Genomic DNA, 24,589 nt, shown 5'->3' with positions numbered 1-24,589 from the left:
AGAGCTATTACCATATTACCATATGGATTACCTCGTTACAATTTACATTTGCAAGGTGTACACATAGTTGTAAATGAATGCTGCCTGCATTCCAGTCAGGATGCGTGGGTTGGAAAGGATAAAACATGGATCCCGTAATGAGAAAGTACATCTTGTCATTGAAGGCAGTTTAACACATAGGGAGGAAGAGGAAGACCATATTTAGCTTTTATATTCTATTGTGGCAGAGACAACCTTGTCAGGACAGACCCTGAGATCAGTTTCCTGGTTCAAGATGAACATTCCTAGGTGGGAAGGTCCAGCTGAAACCCAGATAAATATCCGAAGCAATTAGGTTATGGAGAGAGGAGCAACAAGAGTGAAGAAAGATTTCAAAGGTAGTTCAAGTCAAAGGGCACATGAAATCCTCCCAACCAGGATGCTACCTGATGAAGAAAATTCCTCAGTGGTCAGACTGAAATGTTGATCTTTCTTGCCTGCTTAAAGGAGATGGTCTAGGTGCCCTGGAGTCTACCCCAGAAAGCTGGCCACACTTAGGAGGAGCAGGCAGGCCCAAGGAGAAATGGAAAGCTGTTCAAGATTGCCAGCCCAATGGGCAAGGGGGCACCTGTTGGGGAGGATCTGGGTTGAACAAGTCGATGAGGAGGCTGATCCCCTCCTTCTGAACAAGGCCTGGATTTCCAAAATGCAAATGGGAGATCGGGGCTTTCTGGTGCAGTATGAATTGCTCTGAGTTGCTAAGGGCCGTGATGAGGCTTTAGGGTCCCACCAAGCTCCATGTCACCCCAGATCTGGCTGAAATGAAACGCAGTGTCCCAGGGCCCAGGTGTTGCTGCTAAGAAAATGCAGCACCTCTCTCAGCCCACAACCTGAGCTATGGCAGAGCCCAGGTCACCCGCTTCTCAGTCCTCGCCTACCAGGTGGGCAGGCCGAAGCAGGCCATGCATAAAAACAAATCCACCAACAGAGGGTAACCCAGCCACCCCCTTTCTCGAGCAGAGGGTTTGCTGTTCAGTAGAAATCGCTTGCATAGTCACATGTTCATTCATCCTTTGGTGACCTCTTGCTAAGTGCCAGGTGCTATGTTTGGGGCTGGGTAATTCAGACAGGCGTCCAAAGGGTCCCTATTAGAGGAATTTGTCCCATGGGTGAGACGGACACATGAACAATGTGATATATGCTGTAATGGAGGGCAATACAGAGGTAGGATGTTGGAAGCAGTCTTCGTGTGCCTTTTGGTTGATATCTGTAAGCATCTATGAGGTGTATCCCATGATTCCAAAGTGTGAAGGATCACCCCTCGAATGACTATATAAGACGCCTGACACCCTGTCCCCAAGTATCCATTCTAGCCCCCTCTCAGTCACATCTCGTCCCGGCCTGAACATCTACAGTTAGCCACACGTGAACAACTGCCAGTCCCTGGACCCTCCCGCGAGGCCTCGGTGTGTGTGAACACTGTTCTATCTGCCTGGAAGGCCCTTCCCTCCTCACTCTGCCCAGCAAAGTCCTAGTAATTAATCACTCAAGGGTTGGCCCAAATGTCAAGCCTCTCTGGTGCCTTCCTTGACCCGAACAGGATGTACTCACTGCTCCTTCGTTTGTACTCCCAGAACCCATTTACAGGCCTCGGTTACGACACCTGCAAACATTGTATAATAGCTATTTGTTCCTGTGCCTTTCACCCACCTCCCACCAGACTGGGAGCTCTTCTCGGACAAGCCTCACGCCGAGGACACTGGCCACTCAACAAATGTTTTTGGACGTGGAAATGAAATTTACGGCTGTGTAAACTCCCGTGCGTCTTACCTTAATAAGGTAAGGGCCTATTAAAAGTGATAGCCCAGCCTAGTCTAAGAGGTGGGAAGGGTCGTTTGCCTTTCATGGCCAAACACTCCCATCCGCTTATTACCTGGCCTCTACAGTGCTATGGGTGGCGGGAGCAAGGGCAGGGGGCAGAAAAACAGTGTGGTAAAGTCCAATTTGTGGTTTTTTAAAGGCTATAATGCATATACTTAGATATGATTGTCTAGGCAGTAGAACATATTGAGAAACTGTTAATAGTGCATGATTCTGAAGAGTGGGTAGGGCTAGGAGGTGATGTGGGGTGTTTATTTTCCATTCTGTACCTTTCTGTGATCTTGAGATTTTTGTCATGAGTCTCTGCCACTTTTCAAAGAAATAAGACAAGAAAATGAATTCTGTGACTATATCTTAAATGAACAATGAAAATCAGGTTGCAGTTTACCAAAGGACATATATTAGAGTCTCACTAGAGTGTTCAAAGCAACATCGTTAATAATAGCAAAAAACTGGAAACTGCCCAAATGTCCATTAACAATTAAATGGAAAAATCAGTTGTAATATATTCATACAGTGGGACACTGTACAGCAAAGAGAACAAAACACAAGTACACACTACAAAATGGATGACTCTTCCAAACATAATGTTGAAGAAGCCAGATACAAAAGAGTGTGTCCCATATGATTCCATCTATATAATGTACAAAACCAGGCAAAATTGATCCGTGATGCTGGAAGCCAGGACGGTGACTACCCTTGTGGAGCGGGGGGAGGGGCAGCCACTAGACTAGAGGAGGGGATGAGGGGTCCTTTGGGAGGGTGAGCTGAAAATATTCTGTAATCTGGATGCTAGATGCACAGAGGTGCTTGCTTTGTGAAAATTCATCAAGCTCCACACTTATGATTTGTGTACTTTCCTGTATGTATGTTATACTTCAGTAAAAAGTAAACAAACACACGAAATAAGCCACAAATGAGATGCCTGAGCATTCGCTTACATCAAGCTGATAATCCCTCTTAAGAGTCAGATGCCGAACTTCTAGCCTCCTAGATATCCAGCGGTGGCACAGCAGCGGGAGATGGCATCTAAACCATGGTCCCTAATGGTTTTATGAGCACCTGCATCCTGCCAGAGGCAGAGCCTGACTGCAGAGCACCCGGCACCTCTGTGCTGCTGAGGAGCCAGAGCTTTCCTGGGACGAGATGCTGTGCTCAGAGTCTACCTTTCCAGCCAAGTAGTTTGGCTTTTTAATGGGCGAGAAGGCAAAAAAGGGAGAGGAACAGGGGTGCGGAGAGGTTTTCAGGTGGGCTCTGGTTTAAATGGAAGCTGCCCTACGTCCCAGAGGTTGGGGGCCAGAGACAGACTATTAGCAAGAATCTAGGTGGGGAAAGGTCAGCAGAAGCCACCTACTTGTTTCAAACACGCTGATTGTTTGGCTTCAGGTGGCAATAGGCGGGAGACTGCTGCAGGGTGAACGGGCAGGCTGGATGCCCCATCTGAAGCCTTGTGATAGGATCCACACTGGTGGAGCATTTCACCTGAGGGCTCTATTACCAGTTGGGCAGAGTTGATCTTCCCTTTGTCCAACTCCAAATAAATACAGCCCCCTTCACAGGCGTGACAGAGCCCGAGCGGGGGTGGGCACTCACAAACCAAGCCAAGAGCTGAAAGAACCACCCCCCTCACCACCCGCTCTCCAGCTGCCACGGTGAAGCAGGCCCATGAGAGAAGGCACCTCCCAGCCCCACCATCCCCTCAGCCTGCTCGCCCAGTAGGATGGTGGGGCAACGCCACAAGCCTTTCACAGCTGGAGGAGGGCAAGTTCTAGGTTACCCTGCTACTCAGATTTCAGGGGCTCAAATCTGAGCACATCCAAGCAAGGGTTAACCCCTGGCCATAGGAAACTCTCCACTAACGGCACAGAAGGAAGCAAAAAGAGGACTCCAAAAGGTCAAAATAGATTTTGCCAAGTCTACACATTCAAGTTCATCCACTTCCTCATTGGAGGGGGCCCTTTAGCTCTCACTCAGAACCAGTGGACGCCCGTTTCAAACTCCCTTGGTTTGTTGATTTCCAAGCACGTGGTACATCGGAGGCAGAAAATCCCAGCGAACATAAGGGGCTGCTGGAAAAGCGTGTTCTTAATGTATTGAGAAGTTCCACTTGACAACCTACTATGGAAAAGGAGCAGGAAAACTCTAAAGATCAGACATGGGATCCCCCAGAAGCCCAGCAATCTGAGGCTCTTTCATGCAGGGACCCTTCGGGGCCTCAGAGGTGAAGCAGGATGCTGATGGGTGACGGGCTCAAGGAACAGGCAGCTCTGTCCTGCATGGCCGGACCCAAGGTCTAGGAGGCTCGGGAGACGCTGCGGAGTCACCAGGGAGCAGTAAAGATCCTGTTCTGGAGCTGGACTCCCTTCTGAAGGCAATAAGAAGCCATGGGAAGTTTCCAAAGATTTTCACCCTACGGTTCTGGTAAGGGTTGGGGCTTAAAGAAGAAATTCCTCAGCAGTCAGGAATCTAAATATAACATGTGCCCCCAAGTTTTCTTGCTAATGGATGTTTTATAAAGTCTAAGAATTGAGAATTAGGAGAAAGAGGTAGGAGAGAGGGTGTCCTCAAGCTCAGGAAATGAGCCGGGAGAGGAACGAGGCCCCACTAGGCCAATGGGTCACAGGGTCAACCTATTGGATCAGAGGCCTGGCTTGTTCTTTCCTGACTGTGAAGCCTCAGACATGGTTTTTAAAATCTCACTTTGACCCTCTGTTTTCACATCTGCAAACTGGGTATTATCACCACCTCCAAGAAGGAATGGGAGCACTAAATGACAATGTATGTGAAGTGTCTTAGCACAGAGCCTGGCATCTAGGGGATGCTCAGTACAGGTAATTTCTAGTCTCTTTCTGACATGGCTCTAATGAAGACAAATTCGAGCTGGCCCAAGGTAATAATTCAGAAGTCTGCCTGGATTTGCTGGAACACATTCCCAAGGAAGCACAGTGACTCCCAGGGGAATGGCAAGGAAGCAGCCAGAGCCCCAAAGGCAAGATGAGGGAAAATGACAGAGTTGGAAGATGGCTGGAGCTAAGACTTCATAGTAAAGTGTTTCGGAGCAAGGACTCTGTACAAGATCTGCGATGGGCTCCTGACTCCAGCTCTTACTGGCTATGCGATCTTGAGCAAGTTACTTAACTTCTCTGTGCCTCAGTTTCATCATGCATGAAATAGGGATAATAATGGTATCTACATCACAGCGTTGTTAGGAGAATCAAGGGGGTTAGTATAGGCAAAGCCCCTAAATGGCCTGGTGCAGTAACATGATTTTTTGGTGTCAGCTACTGTCACTAAGCACACACACCTTCTCTGGAGCTGAGACAGCCCAGCAGAGTGGTTACTGGCCGGACTCTGGAGGGGGTCCCGTGGGTACAGTCTCCCTCTGACTGTGTGCTAGCCATGTAGCGATTTATGTAACCTCCCTGCACCTAACCTTCCTCATCTGTGAAAAGTGTAGGTGATAATAATAGTACCTCCCTCAGAGGGCTGTTGTTGGGACTAAACGTGCTAATACATGTGAAGTGTTTGGAAAAGTGTCTGGCTCATATTAAGCACTCAGTAAATGTCAGCTATTATTATTCCCTGACTACAAAGAACCCTGAAGACAATATGGCACCTATTCGTTTGAAGAGACGTTGAATCTAAAAGATTTTCCTTTCTTGCCTCAGTTTTTAGGGTATTTATATCTGAATTTTACAAAGGAAGGTGTGACAACCAGGTAGAATCCTTTATCCCTTGAAGACAAGAAAAACGTTGCTGCACATTTTTGACGCAGTCCTCGAGTCCCTTCCCCTGTATTATACAAGGATGGGAAAGGACCACCCCCGCCAGGGTCATGTAGCCCACACCCTCACCTCCAGACAGGGCCACGCTCCCTGCAGCATTTCGATCAGAGGAAGGGGAGGCACTGTCCCACTGTGAGAGAGACCAAGATCACCATGCTGCCACATTTCCCACTGCCATCTTGGTGATCAGCTCAAGGCAGGGTTACCTGCGTTATACTTTAACTCGCTTTTGGGGTTTTAGGGGAAGACTTTAAAAGCAGTCCTCTAAAGGGAAACAGAAGCTTTCAGGCTGGGGGCAAGGGACTTGTTTTTCTATCCTTCTGTGTTATTCCTCTGAAAACACACTGCAAATCGAAGAACAAGGGGCTAGTTATCCTACTGTGATTGAGTTTTGCTGTTGCCAGAGAACAAAGGCTAGATTGACACTAGATGAATGTTCCAGAGGGCTGGTCTCTCTTTTTGTTATCTTTTCCAGTCCCATTTCTCTCCTGAAGGAGAGGGAATGGTACATCAGAACGGAGGCTGGACAAATCCTCCAATGTAAGTAATGTTCTTAGGAGGAAGGACTCGGTGTACTAAACAAAGAACTTCTAAATACCGACCCTTAACTCTTTTTAAAGGCAAAGATAATTCAAGAAGACGGGGAGTGGGATGGGGACGGGAGCGGGGGAGGTAAGTCACTAAGAAGGAGAAGCAGAAGAAAAGAAAGAAGAGGTGTGGAAAAAAAATATCATAAACACTTAACAGTAAGGAACAAACTCTGGGCCCAGGCATCAGTCTGGCAAGGTAGTTCATCATGAGTTATACCCTCGCATTTCACAGCAGAGGCAAGGTGCCTGGGCCCAGGGCCTGAACCCCTGTCCAACACGAGTCATGTTCTCAGAGCTGGAGCAATCCTCTGAGTTCATCTACGCCACCCAGTGCAGTAGTATCTCTGCACTAAATCTTTCTGCGTAAATGCCTCTTGTGACAGGAGACTCATTACCAGCAGCAGTATTCCTTTTGGGGCCACTCCAAACATTCCAAAGTTCTTCCGAACCCGATACTGAGCTAAAAATCTGCCTCCCTGTGACTTCAACCAGTTCTGCCCTCTACCATTTGGGGTTCAAATGATATTTCCTGGTGTTTTCTGAGCAACAAAGGTACATGCTAAGTCGGCCACTTATGGGCTCTGGAGCCTGCCTGCCTTAGTGCTTATCCAGGTTCAGAAACCTACAAGCTGTGCAACTATTGGCAAGTTACTTAATCTCTCTATGCCTCCGTTTCTTGTCTATAAAGTGCAGATATAACAGTAGAGACCACTTCAGTTCTATTCTTATGAGGACTAGATGAGATAATCTGTAGAGAATTGTACATGGCATGAACAGGTTATACATTAAGTAAACTTCAGCCGTTGAAATGGTACAATAGATGGTGGGCTCCTCCAAGACAAAGACTGGATCTTACTCATCTCTGTAACTTTTTTGCTGAGCACAGGGTTTGACCAAGTATTGAGTACAAAATAAATGTTTACCGAATGACTAAATAATTCATTGGCAAGAGCTTTACTCTGATGTAAATCCCTCCATGATCTCGTGTCTGTGACAATCTTCTCATAAAAACCCCTCCCTCAACTCCTCCCCTCCCCCCAACTAAGCTGCTATTTCTTACTACTTAATCCAGAAATATCAGCTTTTCTCCCCAAGGTGGGATGGAGAGCCTTGGCTCGAGGCAAAGGTCATCCAAGTCACACTCCAGGCCTCAAGTCCAACCCCATGGAGGAAGTCGCTGTGAAGTGTCCTGCACTGTTTCCCTATAGCCAGTGTGATGATGCACCAAGGTTTATGTGGCCCCATGGGCTGCAGGCCTACCAGGCTGAGGCCTGAAGACAGACTGAAGCGAAGAGGAATTCAAAAGCTCTTCTGGAGGGCTTCCCTGGTGGCGCAGTGGTTGAGACTCTGCCTGCCAATGCAGGGGACACGGGTTCGAGCCCTGGTCTGGGAAGATCCCACATGCCGCGGAGCGACTGGGCCCGTGAGCCACAATTACTGAGCCTGCGCGTCTGGAGCCTGTGCTCCGCAACAAGAGAGGCCGTGATAGTGAGAGGCCCGCGCACCGCGATGAAGAGTGGCCCCCGCTTGCCGCAACTAGAGAAGGCCCTCGCACAGAAAACGAAGACCCAACACAGCCAAAAGTAAAATAAATAAAATAAATTAATTAAAAAAAAAAAAAAAAAGCTCTTCTGGAGAAACTAGATCAGAGAGCAGGATGAGATGGGATGAGGTGGGGCAGGATGGGGGCAGACAAGCTGGGGAGGAGGAGGACTGGGGAGCTAATCTGGGCCCCGAGTCTAGCCAGGGAGACAGCCCTCAGCAACACACTGGGAGCACAGCTGGGCTAGGGCTGTACTCTAGCCGCCAAACAGAAATGGCACTACCTGGAGAGGCACTAAGGGAAAACTCCACTGGAGCTGGGGTAGGTAGCAAATTGCTCTCCTAGGAAATTAAATATCACGGAACTGCTTGTTAAAAGTTCAGAGCGCTTTCCCACCCACCCGCTCATGCCCACCCCACTCTCTTGCAAAGTCTCATGCCTGATCAGCACTGGACCTCCGACCTCCCGGTTTCCTTTGGTGAATTCCAACATTTCTTGGCTATAAACAGACCAAGAACCCATAAGCCGAAGCAGAAAAGAAAGTGGGCAAATTTTTACTTAAAATTTTTTTCCCAGAAAGCCACACTGCATTCCCCATGGTGGTGGTATGAGGCAGCCCCAGAGTTGCCTGGGGCTCCCTTTTCTAGGCGCACTCCCCTGATACTTGGCGTGTTTCTTCCCCACCGCCGGCACACGGGGGTGAACGGCAGGGCACACGAACAGAACGAGAACAGAAGAGCTCCCTCACAAGCCCCAGCATCCTGGGGGAGAGCACAGAGCCGCCCCACGGCCTTGCAGGAGGGGGCAGAGGGGGCGGAGAGGGGAGAGGACTGCTTATTTGTTTCCTGGAACACCCTGTTAAGAATCTCAGCAATTGCAGTTAGTGCCCGGTCGTTTGGCAAGCGGAGTAGCTTCTCGTCGTTCCCAGCTGCACGGGATCTAATTCGCAAACACACCATCTTGCATTCAACACTTAAATGGAAAACAGCAGCCCCGGGAGGGAGGCAGGCGATCTAACTCTGTAAGCCCGTTTCGGAGGGCTTTATGTTTCTATTTCTAGGTCTGCGGACTGGTTGGTGCAGTCCTCGGAGAAGATTTCTTTGAGCGCCGACCCTCCCTCATCTCGGGTCCAAAACCCACTCTGGCGGTTATAAACCGCAATTAGACGTGGGGAGAAAACGGGATTTGGTTGGGCCTTGGCCGGCCAGTATAAAATAGTAACTAAAGTCTGTTTGAGAGATCAGATTTTAAAGGGAGATGGTGCTAATTCTTCCCCCACTGGAAACATAGTTAAAGGAAATTAAGGCCTCTCTTAAAGGTAACTAAGATTAGAGCGGTCGGTTTCCGTTTTCTGTGTTTCTATGGGCCGAACGCCCAGGTCGGTCAGCGAGTTTCTCTCCGGGTGGAATGACGGATTCCTGTAGCCCGAATTCTAAAATGATAACTTCGCTTGGTGCTGCAGCTGCAAACGACTGGCGCCCAGCGGCCCAGTCCTGGCAGTGGTGTTGCTGGGGGGCGGGGTGGGGAGAGAAGTTAGGGGTGAATGGGGAAGGGGAAAGAGCCAAGCCTCGGTAAAAAGTTGGGAGAGCTGCAGGGAAGGAAGGAACTGCGGCTCCTCGAGGCCCTCGGCCCCTTTAAGTTCTTCACTGACTCAGCTAAGCTTCCCCCTCAGGTCGCGTTTTTTATGAATGAAAAACGTCCTTACATTCATTATATAAACAAGCCTGTGCTGATTGGCCAATGGCCCCCGGTGCATAAATTATGTAAAACAGACCCCTGAGATGGGGGGAGGGACGCGCTGTTGACCAATGGGGGCCGGAGTTGATGGGGCGGCTTGGCTGGATTTGCCCGCAGACAGGGTAAACAAGAGGTGATGGACAGCCGCTGGAGCGGCCTCGGGCCAATGGGAACGCTGCTGGGCTATAGCCGCGGGCCAATAGCAGAGGGCGGAGCGGCAGGCCGCTGGGGGCCGGGCCAGCGCTCCAGCCTGGTTGGCAGCTGCGGCGCAGAGTCCAGCGGCTGGTTCGCGGAGCGGTTCGCGGAGCGGTTCAGCGTCCCCGGAGCGGTTCGGCCCAGCCATTAGCCTAGGCGCCCAGGCCCGGTGCGCGCGTGCGTGAGCGCGCCTGCGCCCCGGGGCCGCTGCAAGGGGAGGAGAGCCACTGCCTCAGGTGAGGGGGCGTCGAGGAGACAAGGGGGCTTAGGAGGGGGTGTCCAGGAAGGGCCCAGCCGGCGAGAGTTCACTGGCTGATTCAGAATCCTCAGAGTCCGGGTGCACTTTCTATTGGGGTTGGGTCCCCTTCCCTCCCGAGGCTGACCACCCCCTCCTCCCGCGGCCGGGTCCGGTTCGGTTCCTGGGATGCGTCGGGCGGGGGCGGCTAACGGTTCCGGAGCTAGCGGAGAGCGGGTTTCCGCACATCGCGGGGGAGGCGAGCGGGAGCGCGAGGTGCGGAGGCTCCCGGGTGGAGATGGAGGGGCGGGGAGTTGCGGGCTTTACAGTCTCTAGAGACCGGAGAGCCCCGAGGGGACTTGGAGGCTCGCGAGAAGAGGCACTCGGCAGATCTTTGCAGCGGGGAGGAGGGGGCTGAAGCAGCTTAGGGGGAATGTTTGAGAGTGATGCACCCCCACCCCAGCACCTGGAGGGGTTAAGTGACATAGGCATGTGCAGCCTCCGGGGTTGGGGGTCGGCCAGGAACTTATGAAGGCCTTGCAAGTTTCAGGTTGTGGAAAGCGGACACCCAATCCCCCCACTCCCACCCCCAGCAGACTGAGGGCGTCAGGCTGCATGGCGATTCTCGAGAAATAGGAGAGCATCAGAACCGCGGCCTGGGGATGGTGGAAAAGAAAAAAAATGGGTGCGGAGGGCGGGGGATGGAGAGATGCTGGAGCCTCGCGCTGGATTTGGGATCTGACCGCGTTTTCAGAGGGGGGGGGAACCTCTGGGGGAGCCGAAGTTCTGATTGAGGAGGGGTGCCAAAAAGAGATGTTTGGAAGGGTGTTTTTTTTGGGGGGGGGGCTATTGGAGGCGGTTGGTACCGCCTGGCGCCGCAGCTCGTTTTTATGAATGTGGGTGACTTTATGAATGAAGCGGGTTTCTTTCGTTGGCTCGCCGCTCCCTGCGGCTTTTTTTTCTTTCCCTTTTTGTGAATGAAGCATTGAGCTTTCTTCCTAGGACGCTGGGGTGAGGGGCCTGCGTCGGAGGCTGGGCGTGCTTTGGGAGTGGGGGCGGGGGCGCATCTGAAGGAGTTTTCTTGAATGGAGAAGGCTCGGAATTGGGTGGAAGTGTGTCTTGTTTTGTGAATGGGGCCCAGTGAGAGGGATCCAGTTACAGCCTTTACCTGATGTGGCGGCCGCGGCTCTCTCTCATTCATAAAACCGGGCCCGCTGCGCGCCGCGGGGGTGGGGCCTCGATCGCGCCGCTGCGCAGTGTTAAAGTTTTTCCTGGGGGCCCCGGGAAGGGGGGGGGCACAAAGGAAGTGGTTTAAACTCCTGGATGAACTCGAGCCTTCCCTTCAGGCTTTAAAAAAAAATTACACTTTGAACACGATTTTTCTAGCCCTTGAACTTCGAGAGCTGCGTTAAAGATCCTTGATCCCTCTTTTGGGTTCGCTTCTTTCTTTCATTTAATTTTTTAAAAGGTATTTTTGCTCTTCATGGTGAAGTATTTTTGCAACGTATTTCATCGTGAGACTCTGAAAATCTCTCTCCCTCCGATCTCCTACCCGTTGTCCCCTTCTCCCAATAGACATTTACAGAATTTCTAAGGCCACGATTTATTTAATCTGACAGATTTTTGAAGGCTGCAGAGAACTCATTTTCTTGCCCCTCAACTCACTGCTGATGCCCCTCAGATTTTGTTTACGGGTTGGTGACATTTGGGAAAGAAGCTTTATTCTAAACGTTTTAGCGCTGTTTGGAAGGCACGCAGGCAGGCTAGCCGAAGTGTTTTTCTAGGAAGTTATGAAGTGTGCAGTTTTGTTCCTCTCCCTCTTTCTCTTTGACTTGGAAAATATCTTATTACTTGGACCAAAGTGCTGAGAGGAGGCTGGCCGTGAAGGGTTTCCTCGTATCCTGCTAACTTACAAAATTGGATATGTTTCACACAGTGTGAAAAACAAATTGGATGGAATTGCCCACTGAGAAAAAGTTCCCTACCTAAAAATTTTATACAAGTTAAAGAAAAGATTTATCCTGAAGTGTTTCGCATTGCTTAGAGCTGGGATGAGTGAAATTAATGTTTCCCCCATTTTGTTGACTTAACTGCGTTTTTGTTTGAAGAATAAAACAGTGTTTGGGAAAATGGCACTTTCCTAAAATTGTTAGTTTATACCTCTCAAATTAGAAAAAGTTCCTCCTCTCCATTCTGACCCCCAACCTCCCTTCCCAGCCCCAACACTTGACAGTGCTGAAACAAGTTTAATTTTATTTTTTGGTCATGTTTGAGAAAAAATGATTTCACTATAATAAACTCATTTTTCTTTCCATGGATCTTTTGCTTTTAATGCTTTTTAAAGATCTGTGGTAGAGATGCATTTAAAATATGTGCAGTGGAATTTAGTTAACTTTATGTGTTACTTTTCATAGCTACTTTATTCTTTAAGAAGTTGGAGATATCACAGACATCTCTGTAAGTTGCCACGGAGATATCTGTGACATTACAGACACTACAGCTGTTTGGACAGAAGGTTTAAGTTTTAATAAAAAGTTGTGTATGAAGATAAGTATACCACTGATCATTGTATTCCTGGAACTATTTTTAGTGTTTTACCACTGACCTACAAAATACTTTTAGAAACACTATGTATGTCAGATTCTAATTGCAAATAATTTGGAATGCTTAAACCCACTTTTTCTCCTTCCTGTCACTGTACTGTCAAAAATTAAATTATGTCTAAAAAAAAAAAAACCCTAACACTACAAACACCCTGGGGAATATTCTTATGGAGAGAATCTTGAAATCGCCCTTTTTAACGAAAATAAGGCCTTTTTTTTTTTTTGGTAGGAGACAGGTAGTAGTAAACCTATAATTTTAATGACTAAATAAAAGAGAGAGAAAAAGATTAAAAGACTGACTAGCTGAATGGATTTGGCACTAAGTACACCATGAATCTTTGATGCCCTTAATCAAGCCCAGCGTTAGTCTGTAAAGCTTACACCTTGAAGTGGGCTTTAATTACCTCAGAGAAAGGTAGTGATTTTGCACAGGCCCTAAAAGGACAAGCAATATAAAATTACTTCATTTCTCTTTCTTCCCCCCTCTCGGTTAAAATCTCCCAAATTCGTATTACAGGAGGACCCCTTTCCCCCCAGAAATTACTCAATGCTGAGACCTTCCAAAGTGACATTAGAGACATTGGAAGCACCATGGATGGTTTTTATGATCAACAAGTCCCTTTTATGGTCCCAGGGGTAAGTTTATGTGGCTTTTGGTTTGTTTTGTCTTCCCTCTTCGAACATGAGTCTTCTCCTTATTGGTTTATGGCACAACCCCCTTTGGACCCCTTTATTACACTTGAGTCTTCACTGTCTGTTGGCCTCTTTCAGAAATCTCGGTCAGAGGAGAGTAGAGGGCGGCCTGTGATTGACAGAAAGAGGAAGTTCTTGGACACAGATCTGGCTCATGATTCTGAAGGTAGTGAAGCTTTCCCCTCTGTTGTGGCTCGTTCACATGGCTCCCCGCGAAAGCTGCATGCAGCCAGCTCTTCCCTCTTCTCCCTAGCAGAAGAATTCTCCTCATTCTGGTGTCTTCTGTTTTCAATTCCAGAGTTGTTTCAGGATCTCAGTCAACTTCAAGAGGCTTGGTTAGCTGAAGGCAAGTTTCTTGGCTGTCCTATTTTCCACATAAAACATTTTACTGTGCTTTTAAATAAAACTTAAAGGTCTAAAATAAAAATCTCTTTTCCAGCACAAGTTCCTGATGACGAACAGTTTGTCCCAGATTTTCAGTCTGATAACTGTAAGTACCTTTCTGGTGGTGGCACATGTGTTCTGAAATTGTCTGGTCTTGGATCATCCAAGTCTAGAATACTCTTTCCAGTTGTAGCCAGCATATTTGGACAGTGGAATGTGTTTGGTTTCTTTTAATAATTCAAAGTTAACCCCCCTCCGAATTTGTTTCATTCCTTATTGAAATTACTTCTAAAGTGCTTTTATTGTATTGCAGGTGAGAATTACTGAACGTGATTTTATCTTAAAATGTCTTTTTGCCTAAGAATTTTGCAAGGCTTCAAGATCCAAATGATAAATTAATTGAAATATATAAGTTGTTGGACCAAGCATCCATAAATCAGTCTTCCTTTTACAGTGGTTTTTTAGGGTTTGTTTTATAAATTAAATCCTCGATGCAAATCATGAGCCTGACTTTTTTTTCTTTTAAAGGTGCAGAAAATAGTTAATGGAAGATTCCAGTTAATTGTCGCTTCACCAAACATGTTGTCAGTTTTGTTTCTAGTTCAAAGTTGACAAAAAGTGGTCACAGAGTGACCTGATTTACACTTATTTTTCATGTAGTTGTCAGGACTTTATCATTCAGAGAAGAGTAAAAACTTTCTTAAAATGGTCTTTAAGTGCTCATATCACTGAGATAACAAATGCAGTGGGAGCTCAAAAGATGGCTCTCTGTGCTGGCACAGGCGCGGTTCGCATTACGCTGATCTTTTGGGGCTGTCCTCAACAGGTCTGGGAGATTTTATGGTCCAGGAAGAGCTATCAAGGACAAAGCTGGCTGATGAAATTTGAGCAGCACAGGGCAGCTCTAGAGAGCATTAGTTACTGGCGAATGAGCAGGTTTAAGAGAGGCCTGGAGAAAAATGCTGCCTCTCTTGAGAGTTGCATCATAGAGAAATTCGTGTCTTAGTCATAGTTTATAATAGCAAGCACCTGAGCCAGGCAAGGATTCGATTTCTCATTTTGCACCAACACATTCTTCCCAGCTTTGTTTTATCTTCTGTGTGTGTGTGTGTGTGTGTGTAAAAATGCCACTGGGAGAGAGCATATCTTTGGGTCTAAGTAAAAGTTGGGTGTTCTAAATCAATAAATGAAAGACCAGAGGTACCAGCTGAACATTCTTTAATGATAGGCCTCGTATTCAAGGTGCAGTGCTGGGAAACTTTGAAAGGGAACAAACTGTAACCCACAGATGCATGGTTACCTTAGCTTTGTCACAGCTTGCTGTGAATGTTTTCTATAGGAGAGTAAATGCGTGTTAATTATTGCCCTCTGATTGCTTTCAAGTGATTGGGAAGCTTGCCACTAAAAGACTAAATAAAGATAACCTAAAGTGTGTGTGTGTGTGTGTGTGTGTGTGTGTGTGTTTGCAAGATAAAAGACAGGATTTGTAATCCTACTTCGTTCCGTGTTGACAATTTTGCCCAGCCTTTCCGGTTCTTGCTCAGAGCAGCATAAACTGCAGTCTGTTTGGGAGGTGGCTTTCTTGGCAGAGGTAATGCTTTTATGACACTTTTGTTTCTCTGTAACCCAAAAGAGTTAAAAGGAAGGTGAGATGACTGCATTCAGGTTGATTTCATGTGCTGAATCAAAGGTATGTTCTTTAGAGAAAGATGTCAGCAAACAAGATTTATATTTGGAGAGATATTTATCTGCAGGAAGAAGCTAAAGTGAAGGAATCAATAAATTTGTTTTGGCTCCTTAGAAATAATTCCTGCTCAGCAAATAGAATGTGCTAACTTCTTTAATTAAAGTGCCATACCTAAAATGGAGCTGCTTTGGGAGATGTTTCTGCTTACCAAGTGTGATGTGTTTCTTACTTTGTTTGCTTTTTGCTTTAACTTCTTAAGGTTGAGCTTTTCTGTCTTTTAAGGATAAAGCAGATGGTTGAGTAGCCTCAAAAAGTCTCTTAATAATTCTTTCCCCCTCTCGACTCTTATTTCTGGAGATGGAGCTTCAAGAAGGATCGATTCAAACAGAGGTTAGGCAGGAACACAAATGTGGGGAGGTGTATCCTTGAGCCATTTATCCTTGCTGTTACATGTGTAACTGCTTTGACTGCAGTTGAGACAGGCAGTGTAGACTCATGGGAGCTGGCAGAGCCCAGGGCTGGGCAGACTCTCTGTGAGTGCATCTCACAACCTCCTGCTGAGGATCAGCTTCCACTCCAGTCACCTTCTGGAAGAACCCATGATTGTTCCAGGGGAGGGGGGGAAGCTCATTTAAATTTAATGAAATCTTATGAATTGATTTGAATCACCTGATCAATGAACTATAAACCAAACTCACACTTGCTAGGTAAAGCAAACCTCTTCCCTAGGGTAGCAGAAACGTTTGTTTCTGCAAATATTCTTCTGTGGCCTGCCACGAGTAGTAGTCTACCTTTCCTGTTACTGATGATTTGATTAATTTTCCATCTTGTATGTGTGAGAGTTTTTGTGTGTGTGTGAGAGAGAAAAAGAAATACCAAGTAATGTGGGTAACGTTTTATTTTAGAACGTCAGGTTTGAAGATTATGGCTTACCTTTTTTTGATAAACACCGTAAGCTCAACTTCTAAAGAGATTATATTTTGTAAATTTTCTAGATTTGGGTTCCTACCCATAGACATCCATCTATAAGTGTGATTTAAATAAATGAAACCACTGTTCTTATAAGTCTTATAGAAATGCCCAGCCTACTTCTAGTTGTATAGATTTCCCCTTACATCACAAATTCAGACATTAGTAAAGTATCCCCCACCTGGAAACTCCTAAAGGTTACATTCAAGGGAATAGAAAGTTTAACCTATAGACATAGGCGTTCTGCCAGTGCCATCCATCGTCCCTTGATCCTGATAAATAATCCTGAAGATCCCAGATTGTTTGAGCTAGAGGTCCCTTGTAGAGATGGTCTTGCCTAACCCTTTCATTTTACTAAAGGGTCTTGCCTAACCCTTTCATTTTACCTATGACAAGGTCCAGATAGCTGGGGAGACTGACTAGTGATTGGGGGCAAGTGGGAGGGGTTAAGTGAAATGAGGGGGGAAAATGTATAAAATCATATCCTTGAAGAAGCTCTCACAAAGCTGCAGAGCCAGGGAGCACTGTCACGCTCAGGGCTGCTCAGGGCTCTCCCTCATTATGTCAGATACCTGGAGCTGGCCCTCAAGAAGGCCTGGGAGAGCGCTGGCTGCCCAGTCTAACCCACAGTTCTCTTCATTCTACAATCCCAAGAAACCAATTCAGTATCTTGGTGCTTTGAGTTTTTTCATGTAGGATTTGGAAGAAAGAGAAATTGTAAAACAGAAAAATTATGAAACAGACATGTTTCCTAGAAGACATTAGTGTGTATACAGATAAAACTATGAATATATATCCTGTATATTATAAATGTGTGTGTAGCTACATGTGCCTTAACACACAGAGCTACGAAACCACGGAATCTGGGTCAGTAGATAGATGTGTACCACACATTTTTACTACACATTTTCACAGAATTAGCTGAAAATCAAAACCATGGATAAGAATGGAACTCAAAGTGCTTAGATGTGGGGTAGGGGTGGGTAGTCGACATTTATTTTTCTGAGCTGACTGTTTGGGCACCTTAGGGTAATTACTAGATTTTAGCATATATAAATGGGGTTTTTTTTTTAATGCAGATTTCAGTTCTGATTTTTAAAAATCTCACTCATTTGTTTGAATTGTGATATTGTGACTGTTTTACCTGTCGGCATTTTGAATAGCTAAAATATTTTATGCTGGGGAGAAGGTGTGGTAAAATCTTATTTTAAAAGGTGGTCTCTGTACCAAATATAATTTGAAGAATTGTTTTAAAATCTGAATGACCTTATTTTCCCCTGGAAGTGTTCTTTTTAGATCTGTGCTTCAAAAAGAATGGACCGACTGGAGGAAGTAAGGGTAATTTCCTAAGGACTGGCTAATTAACTGATAAAAATCGACATTTCATAAATACATTGCAATAGATGACTGGGGAAATAGGATTAACTGTTATGGCAGCCCTTGAGCTTAAAATACATTGATCTTAATCCTGTTTCTATATGATATTATTCATCTGGTTTTTTTGTTTGTTTCTTTACTGCATAGGAGGTTGATATGGTAGAGGGAGTGCCTTCCTTTGGCAGAGGGCACATCATTTTGGCCCCAGACGTGATGTAGCAAAACTGTACATTTACTTGCTCTGTGTCCTTGGGCCATTTCTGTATGAAAGGAGCATCCTAAAGTCTTTTTGTTATAAAAGGTAAGAGAGAAAACAGTAGGCACTTTAAAAATAAGAGTCTTGAGGGAGTCAAGCCTATCATTTTATCCTTATCCAGAGCTGGTAGCTCTGAAGGTAGGGAGAAGAAACAAGCGTGCTAAAGCAAGAGGATGAAAACTGGAGGTTATTTGACTCCAAGTTTTACAAACCTTTCAAAGTCTTTGTTAGCTAGCCCACTCACCACCTTACCACTGAGAAGGGACTAAATGATTTGAAATCCTTCCTGTTTTGATAGCCTCCAAGATCCCTAAGATGCTGGACTCCTAAGGACCCAAGACCTAGTGTTCCCATTTATCAAACAGAGCCATATGTTTACACGAAATCTCTTTTCATCTGACTTTAATTCAGTTAGGCTTATTAAAAACAATAGATATTTTTCTCTTCGTCTTCTATGTCTCTCTGCTCTCAGTCCTCTAATAAAACCCGGTATCCTTTCCAATCATTTGTGTTTGGCGCAAAAGACTTGGAATGGGGAATTACATCTGCGTCTGCCGGGCAGATCACTTTTGTAGATTCCAGAGGTAACAAAATCCTGGCATCAATCAAGAAATTACAGTCTATCCCCTGTTTTTCAGCATTCTTCGGCTTTATAAGATTAAGACATGGGTAGACTGATAAAGCTGAGGATTTGTACTATCTGCCATTTCAACCATCTAGTAGTATCATTGTTTTAATTTCAATCCTAGAAAAAAATATTACCGCTGGTGGGGTAGGGTGGGGTGTGTGATCCTCTACCCAGAGACTGTTCCCTCCACGTGTTTCTGCGGTTTTCATGGTGGTAAAGCACATCCGGGCTCAGAGGCTGACAGCCCCCTCTCGGGCACATGGCTGCCCTTGAGGCAGCTTGGGCCCCATCTGTGCCCTGGCACACAGTGCTTCTCCACTTGGAATCCACGGAGCTCAGAGTCTTGTCATGTTGCAGCTCCCAGCTCTTGGACAAGTGCCAGGCATGTTGATGCCAGTACCGGATTAGGTTTCTTTTTTAAAAATTCATTTTGTGAACTCATCAAGCTCATTTAACAGAGGCTTTGGTCGTCAGTTTCTATCATTGTCCCATCCCTCTAAGTGGCTCAGCTTAAAATAAAGGAGAGACAAGACACTAAGCCCCGAGTGTGTCTGTAGGTGGATGCCCGCACAGGGGTGTGTGTGTGTGTGTGTGTAATCACAAGGTAAGTACACCTTTGGGCTTGGCAGGTAAATGACAGATGTTAGCAACTCAGATGTTAAGGTTGAGAAGAGCCTCCTCATGAAGGAGGCTCCCCTGCCTAACAGAAAGAAACATCTAGAGGAGAGTTGCAGCCAAGGGTGAAGATTCCAGGGAGCAGGATAAGATCTAGCTATTAAAAGGCCAGGAGTTTGAGACTGATCTGCAGAGCACTCAAGGTGTTGAATGGAGAGTCTGTAGTTAGAAAGATGCAGAGAAATGCTTCCGGTGTCACTATCTGAGTTCACTGGCTGTGGGCATGGGGGCAGGCAGTGAGAAGAGGTCCACATAAGACATTTGAAAATAGTCCAATAGGTTTCGAAAAAGAAGAAAAACCCATGTGCTAAAATTTATCTCCTGGAGATAAATTTTCCTAAAGTAGTACATTCTGCCTTGAAATAAAGTCTAGTTGTCACACTGGCTTCATAAGATCACCCTTAGGGTGATTATTGAAGGTTTGAGAAGAATAGAAACCCAACCAGTTTTTAGCCTTGTACTTTGCGTTGTCCTTGGAGTAGATTTCACTCCCACCCCCACCCCCAGATCTCCTGCCCTTCTCTTTTGATGTCTCATGAGCATGCCCGGGGGGTATTATAAACTTTTCAGGCCGGATGCAAAGCCAGGAAAAGGAACTGTGAAACTGTTCATAATAGGTAGCTCGACCCCTCCCCCTCTGCAGCCAGAATCTAGTAGTGGGTGTCTCCAGAGACCCACTCCCTTGGGGAGGAAGCCAGGTGGCTCCCGATACAGCTATTGACAATGAATGGAAAAGCAAGGAGTCTGGAAAGGCTGGCTTCCATAGGGAGCTGTCCTCTAATGCAAACCAGTTCGTCCCTGAGGGCAGGAGAAATACCGCTGAAGTCTGTTTCTCTCAGCTGGTAGCTACAGTCAGAGTCTGAAGTGGGCCGCACAAGACAGATTTCTTTTGCCAGAGGGCACTTGCCGACCTCACTTGGAGCTGACTTGCACACCCTTGCGGATTTCAGCCAACGTCTTGACTATCTGAATCAGGGAGAGTGCAGAGCACGCCTGCAGGGTCTGAATTTCTTACATAAACACAGCGCGCCGGGCGAGCAAGCGTCCCTGCGGCGACAGCTGGGCTCTGCTCCGTCGGCCCCAGCGAGCTGAGCGGCTGAGTACCCCCCCTGGCCTGAATGGAGCATTCCAAATTGGTTGTGAATGGAGGGCGGGGCTCCCTTGCAGACTTTTTCAATGAATAACCAGACCCCATTGTGCAGGCTGTGGAAAAACAACCAACTCAAACAACACTGGGACTGTTAGAAATATGCTGGTGATTGGCAGTTTGGAGAACCTCCAAAATTAGTTTCCTTTGGCTTCCCTGCTGCTCCCTGTTCTCCAAGCCTGGGCTTAATGGGGTTTGAGTTTTGAGTTTTCTTTTTAAGTGCTGACTTTAACCCTCCAACTGCCAAGCTGGGGGCCTGGGCTTAGGGAAGGGCTGCTACTGACCCATGGGCCCGCCCCCCCTTTCTTTGTCTCCCATTTTAGACTGTAGCTGTCTAAAGGGAGTGATAATAAGAGAGGGTGGTTTAGCTTCCCTGGAGAGAGAGGTGTTGAGACTTGATCTGAGGATATTACCCTTTTATCTCTTGGTTCCCGTGGGGCTGTGGCTTTATCTCCCCACTGAAGAGTCCTGCCTGCTCTTCTTCTCCAGTCTTTACTCCAGGCCTGAAGAACGGGTGTTTTTCTGCTATAGCACTTCTACTTAGCATTTTAACATGGGAGGGACCTAGCTGTAATTTCTCGACTCCTTGGCCTTCTCTCTCCCGGTTAATTTCCCACTGTGGTCAGATACCTGTCGTTTTAAAATGACCCTTCCCAGACTGGGCCTCAGCTATGGGGGAGCCTCACTATGGCAGCAACCCTCCCATGGGGTACTCATCAAATGCCTTTTCTCCTCAATTAACATCCCAGGAAGTACCAGAAAGAACCCAGCCTCTGAGGAACCCCAACACCAGAGTGGCTTTCTCACCCCCAAACTAGGCCAGGTTCTAGGGGTACACTTGACTCAGGATCGCCCACCCTAAACATCTTCCAACCTCTTGGCTAACAGCTTGCAGACATACCCGCCCCCTCCTCCCCCACCTCAAAGGGCCATGTGGGCTAGACCAGGGCTGTATGATAAGCCTAAAAAGGACAATCCTTTAAAAAGACAAAACTTAATAGTAATGATCCGGTGCCATTTCCTCAGGGTTTTAAATTAAGAGCTCTTCTTAGTTCCTGCTTCTCATCCTCACAACCTAACAAGGCTGTTTGTTTGCATTTGTGTTTTTGCTGTAAGGATTTTTTTTTTCCTGAAATGTTTCTCTTGCTGTAAATTGGTCTTGCAAGAATGTCTTCCCTTCCCTATTAAAAAAAGAACAGGCCTGGGCAGATTGTCCTTTTGTGAGAGAGTTTGAAACCTCTCAGGAGGTAACCCTAGATATTGGCTGTGTAAGAGGATGCTGATACTCAGTGCTTCTCCAGAGGGGCTGAGGAGGACTTCGCTTACATAAACACTTTTCAGCTGAGTGCCTGGAAATGCTTTGTAATTGCCTGAAAGGGCACTTAACGAGGGTCTTTTATACTTTTCCCATAGAAAAGGTAGAATAGAAGAGGGGGGATGTCTCTTCTACTTGGCTGCCCACGGTAAAGACCAGATCCTGTAAGGCCTACCCCAAGTTTCCGAATCTGAATTTTAACAGAGAATAATTCCGTAGGGATAATGTCACTGTGCTGAGGGGACCTCAGCAGAGTCAGAACGTTTCTGCTCCTCTTCCACTTCGTTCTCTTTCCTTTCCTTCCCCACCAGCCTGGGATCTTATTTCTTGGGGAATAAGGAGAAAACAGCGTAGGGCTTTAATGTATTCTGTATTTTGACATATTAAACAAGGTCTCTGCTTCCCAATTTCCATTCCTGTCGAAACAAGAAGCAAACAGTTTCTCCTAGGCTCTAAGTGTGTCCAAAAGCAGAGAACCCCTGTCATGTGTTTCTTCACGTCTGCCTGAGCCGTAGCATGGCGCTCTGCGCGCAGCCGACACTTGGGGAGTGTTTTGCACACCACCGCTCTCTGTTCTGTTCCCCCCCGCCCCGCCCTGTTGCTCAGCAGGCCCCAAAACCAGCCTGCAGCCTGCAGCCTGCAGGGAAGTAAGTTTGTAACATGAGTTCTGAAAGCCCGTGGGATGACCTTAGTGATAGAAAAAAACTAGCTAGCGCTATTTCTCATTTTCTGATTCCTCTTTTAAACACATACACTAGCCAGGTCTTCCCAGGCTGCATCTAGACTTTGTGTGGCTAATGCTGTTCCCCAGTAAGGCTGTATGTGTGAGGGGACAAGTCACAGTTTAGGTACCCTTGACACACTTGGTGCGTTTCTGCTCTCAGGAGCGTCGGGGTTATAAATAGAAGGGAATGGTTCTCTCCTAGGAGAAGCCTATTTCTCTAGGGTTTGAGTTTTCTCCCGTCAGACTTTTAAGATGAATTTTAAACTTGAAGGTAAAATTTTCCACAGTGATTAAATCCCACTTCAAATATTGTTGATGCTTTAATGCCAGTTTAGATGAAAATCAAATAAACTGGGAATAAATTATAGAAGGGGTGTAAGGTTTGGTCTTGCATTTTTTTCCATTCAGGAGGAATGCGCTGTTTCCCCCGCTTCCCTGATGGTGTGTTCCGCCGTGAGCAGCCCTTCGTGGTAGAATTTGCTGTGGCTGACGGAAAGCCCACAGTGGGGGGAGCCAGCCTTTCACCTCTAACCGAACCCGAGTTGGGAGAACAGGGCTCTATTTAGTTCTCTCTCTCCATGGTAAAAGTTAAGAAAATAAGTTGTCTATCATATTAGTTTCTCTGTGGCCTAGAGTTTTGGGATGTGACACTCTGATGCAATTAGAAATATTCGTTCTGTACAAAATATTTTCATGGCAGAGCCCCGTATTATAATACACAAGCCTACCTCAGTCAGAGCTGGGCCAGATCTTTTCTAAGCTCCTTTTTCTCCCTTTCATTTCTAACTCTTATATTCAAGGCCTCTGGGTTTCCATTTTTGGAATTCTAAAATAACAATCCTAAATTGTTAGGATGAATGAGTCCCTGAAAGAAAATGAACTGTATAAATCCAAGCTGTTTCAAGAATAATACTAAAGTGTGGAGAGAGTGTAAACTTGAAGTAAATCTGAAACTAGTTCATCTGGGTCAAAAAAAAACCCCAAAAAACCTCTCTACTACCATTGGCATTAAATTATCTTCCTTATTTGAGTAACCAGTTTTCCATTTAGAAATGACTGTTTGAAAGATGCAGTTTCAACGAGAGGCAGCTGTTCCGTGATAGGCCCTCTTTCTGACCTGCAGTTCCCCTCTGAGTCAGGACATTCCTGATTTAGTACATTCAGCCAAGGTGGGTTCCTCTTACTAACATGACCACTTCTTTTGGGAGGAGAAAGAAAGCATTAATACAAAGAATCTCTTTCCTTCTATTTTAGCCAGATTTAGAATAGAAGCCCTTAAAAAAATCACCTGTCATTATTGTTAGTACTGGTAGAGGTGAAGAAAGGATAAGGCCAATGTCCTATAAATTCCATATAGCAACTGCTCTTCCTAGTTGATGACCAAGGACATGACCAGCCAACCTCTTTACCCTGGCAAACTTGCCACTGGGCCATAGGTCCCCCCGCTTGAGGACTCTTTGGCCCCTAAGGCCTCCCTGTGTATAGACCCATCACCCTGACCTCTTCCCAGCACCCTCCCAGCCTTTCCAGCCCCTTGTAGCAGAAGTAGCAAATAGATGGCCTCGAGGACCACTTCTCTTCCTAGCCAAAGCTATCCTCGCTCTGTCTGCGCTTTAGGACCTGGGCATCACCCTTGTCTTGGGTCACGTTTTCTCCTCTCCGGAGGCAGGGTAAAGAGGTAGGGGAAGCCTGGAGCACCCCCTGGAGGCTAGAGTGCCCCCCACATTTTGAGTGGTCAGCCTGGGTGGTACTGTTCTACCTTTTGGGTTGCAAGTGTACATTATACAGTGACCTGCCAAACTGACTTCCATGGGCAAAATTTAGTTTTTCATCTTCTGCCCAATAGTATTTCAGCTGGTGATTTGATTTTGAGATACCGTGTCCTGGTTGTGCCACCAGTGGCTGCCATTGCTGGAAGAGGCAGTGGAAGAGGGGGCAGGGGAGGGAGGAAACTTTTTGTGGGATGATATCATGGAGCTGGGCCTAGCAGAAGCAAACCTCCAAATCACCCACCTCCCCTCCCCATTCTATGAAGTTACTAGATAATATAAACACTCTAGTTCATATAAGACCCCAGCAGTGTAAGAATGCCCCCAATAAAGCCCTTTCCTATAAAGTATAACCCCCATGTCCAGTCAGTCCCTCTTTTCCACAGAGAAATTTAAATCCCTTTATAAGTGTAAAAC

General features: G+C 46.5%; 1 protein-coding gene across 1 annotated transcript in view; it reads left to right on the top strand.

Annotated features, from left to right (window-relative positions):
• The first annotated feature begins 9,790 nt into the window (after nt 1-9,790).
• Nucleotides 9,791-24,589, top strand: part of ETV5 (ETS variant transcription factor 5) — a 54,670-nt gene continuing 39,871 nt past the window's right edge. The window contains exons 1-5 of the mRNA XM_068546408.1: nt 9,791-9,946; nt 13,066-13,184; nt 13,320-13,407; nt 13,540-13,587; nt 13,681-13,731. Coding sequence (XP_068402509.1) covers nt 13,140-13,184; nt 13,320-13,407; nt 13,540-13,587; nt 13,681-13,731 — 232 coding nt within the window. The 5' untranslated portion in view covers nt 9,791-9,946; nt 13,066-13,139. The remainder of the gene's footprint in view (nt 9,947-13,065; nt 13,185-13,319; nt 13,408-13,539; nt 13,588-13,680; nt 13,732-24,589) is intronic.

This window comes from Eschrichtius robustus, chromosome 6, assembly GCF_028021215.1.
Source record: "Eschrichtius robustus isolate mEscRob2 chromosome 6, mEscRob2.pri, whole genome shotgun sequence".
NCBI classification, from domain to species: domain Eukaryota; kingdom Metazoa; phylum Chordata; class Mammalia; order Artiodactyla; family Eschrichtiidae; genus Eschrichtius; species Eschrichtius robustus.
Note: the sequence above shows the minus strand (reverse complement) of the source record. Positions and strands in the feature narration are given on the sequence as shown.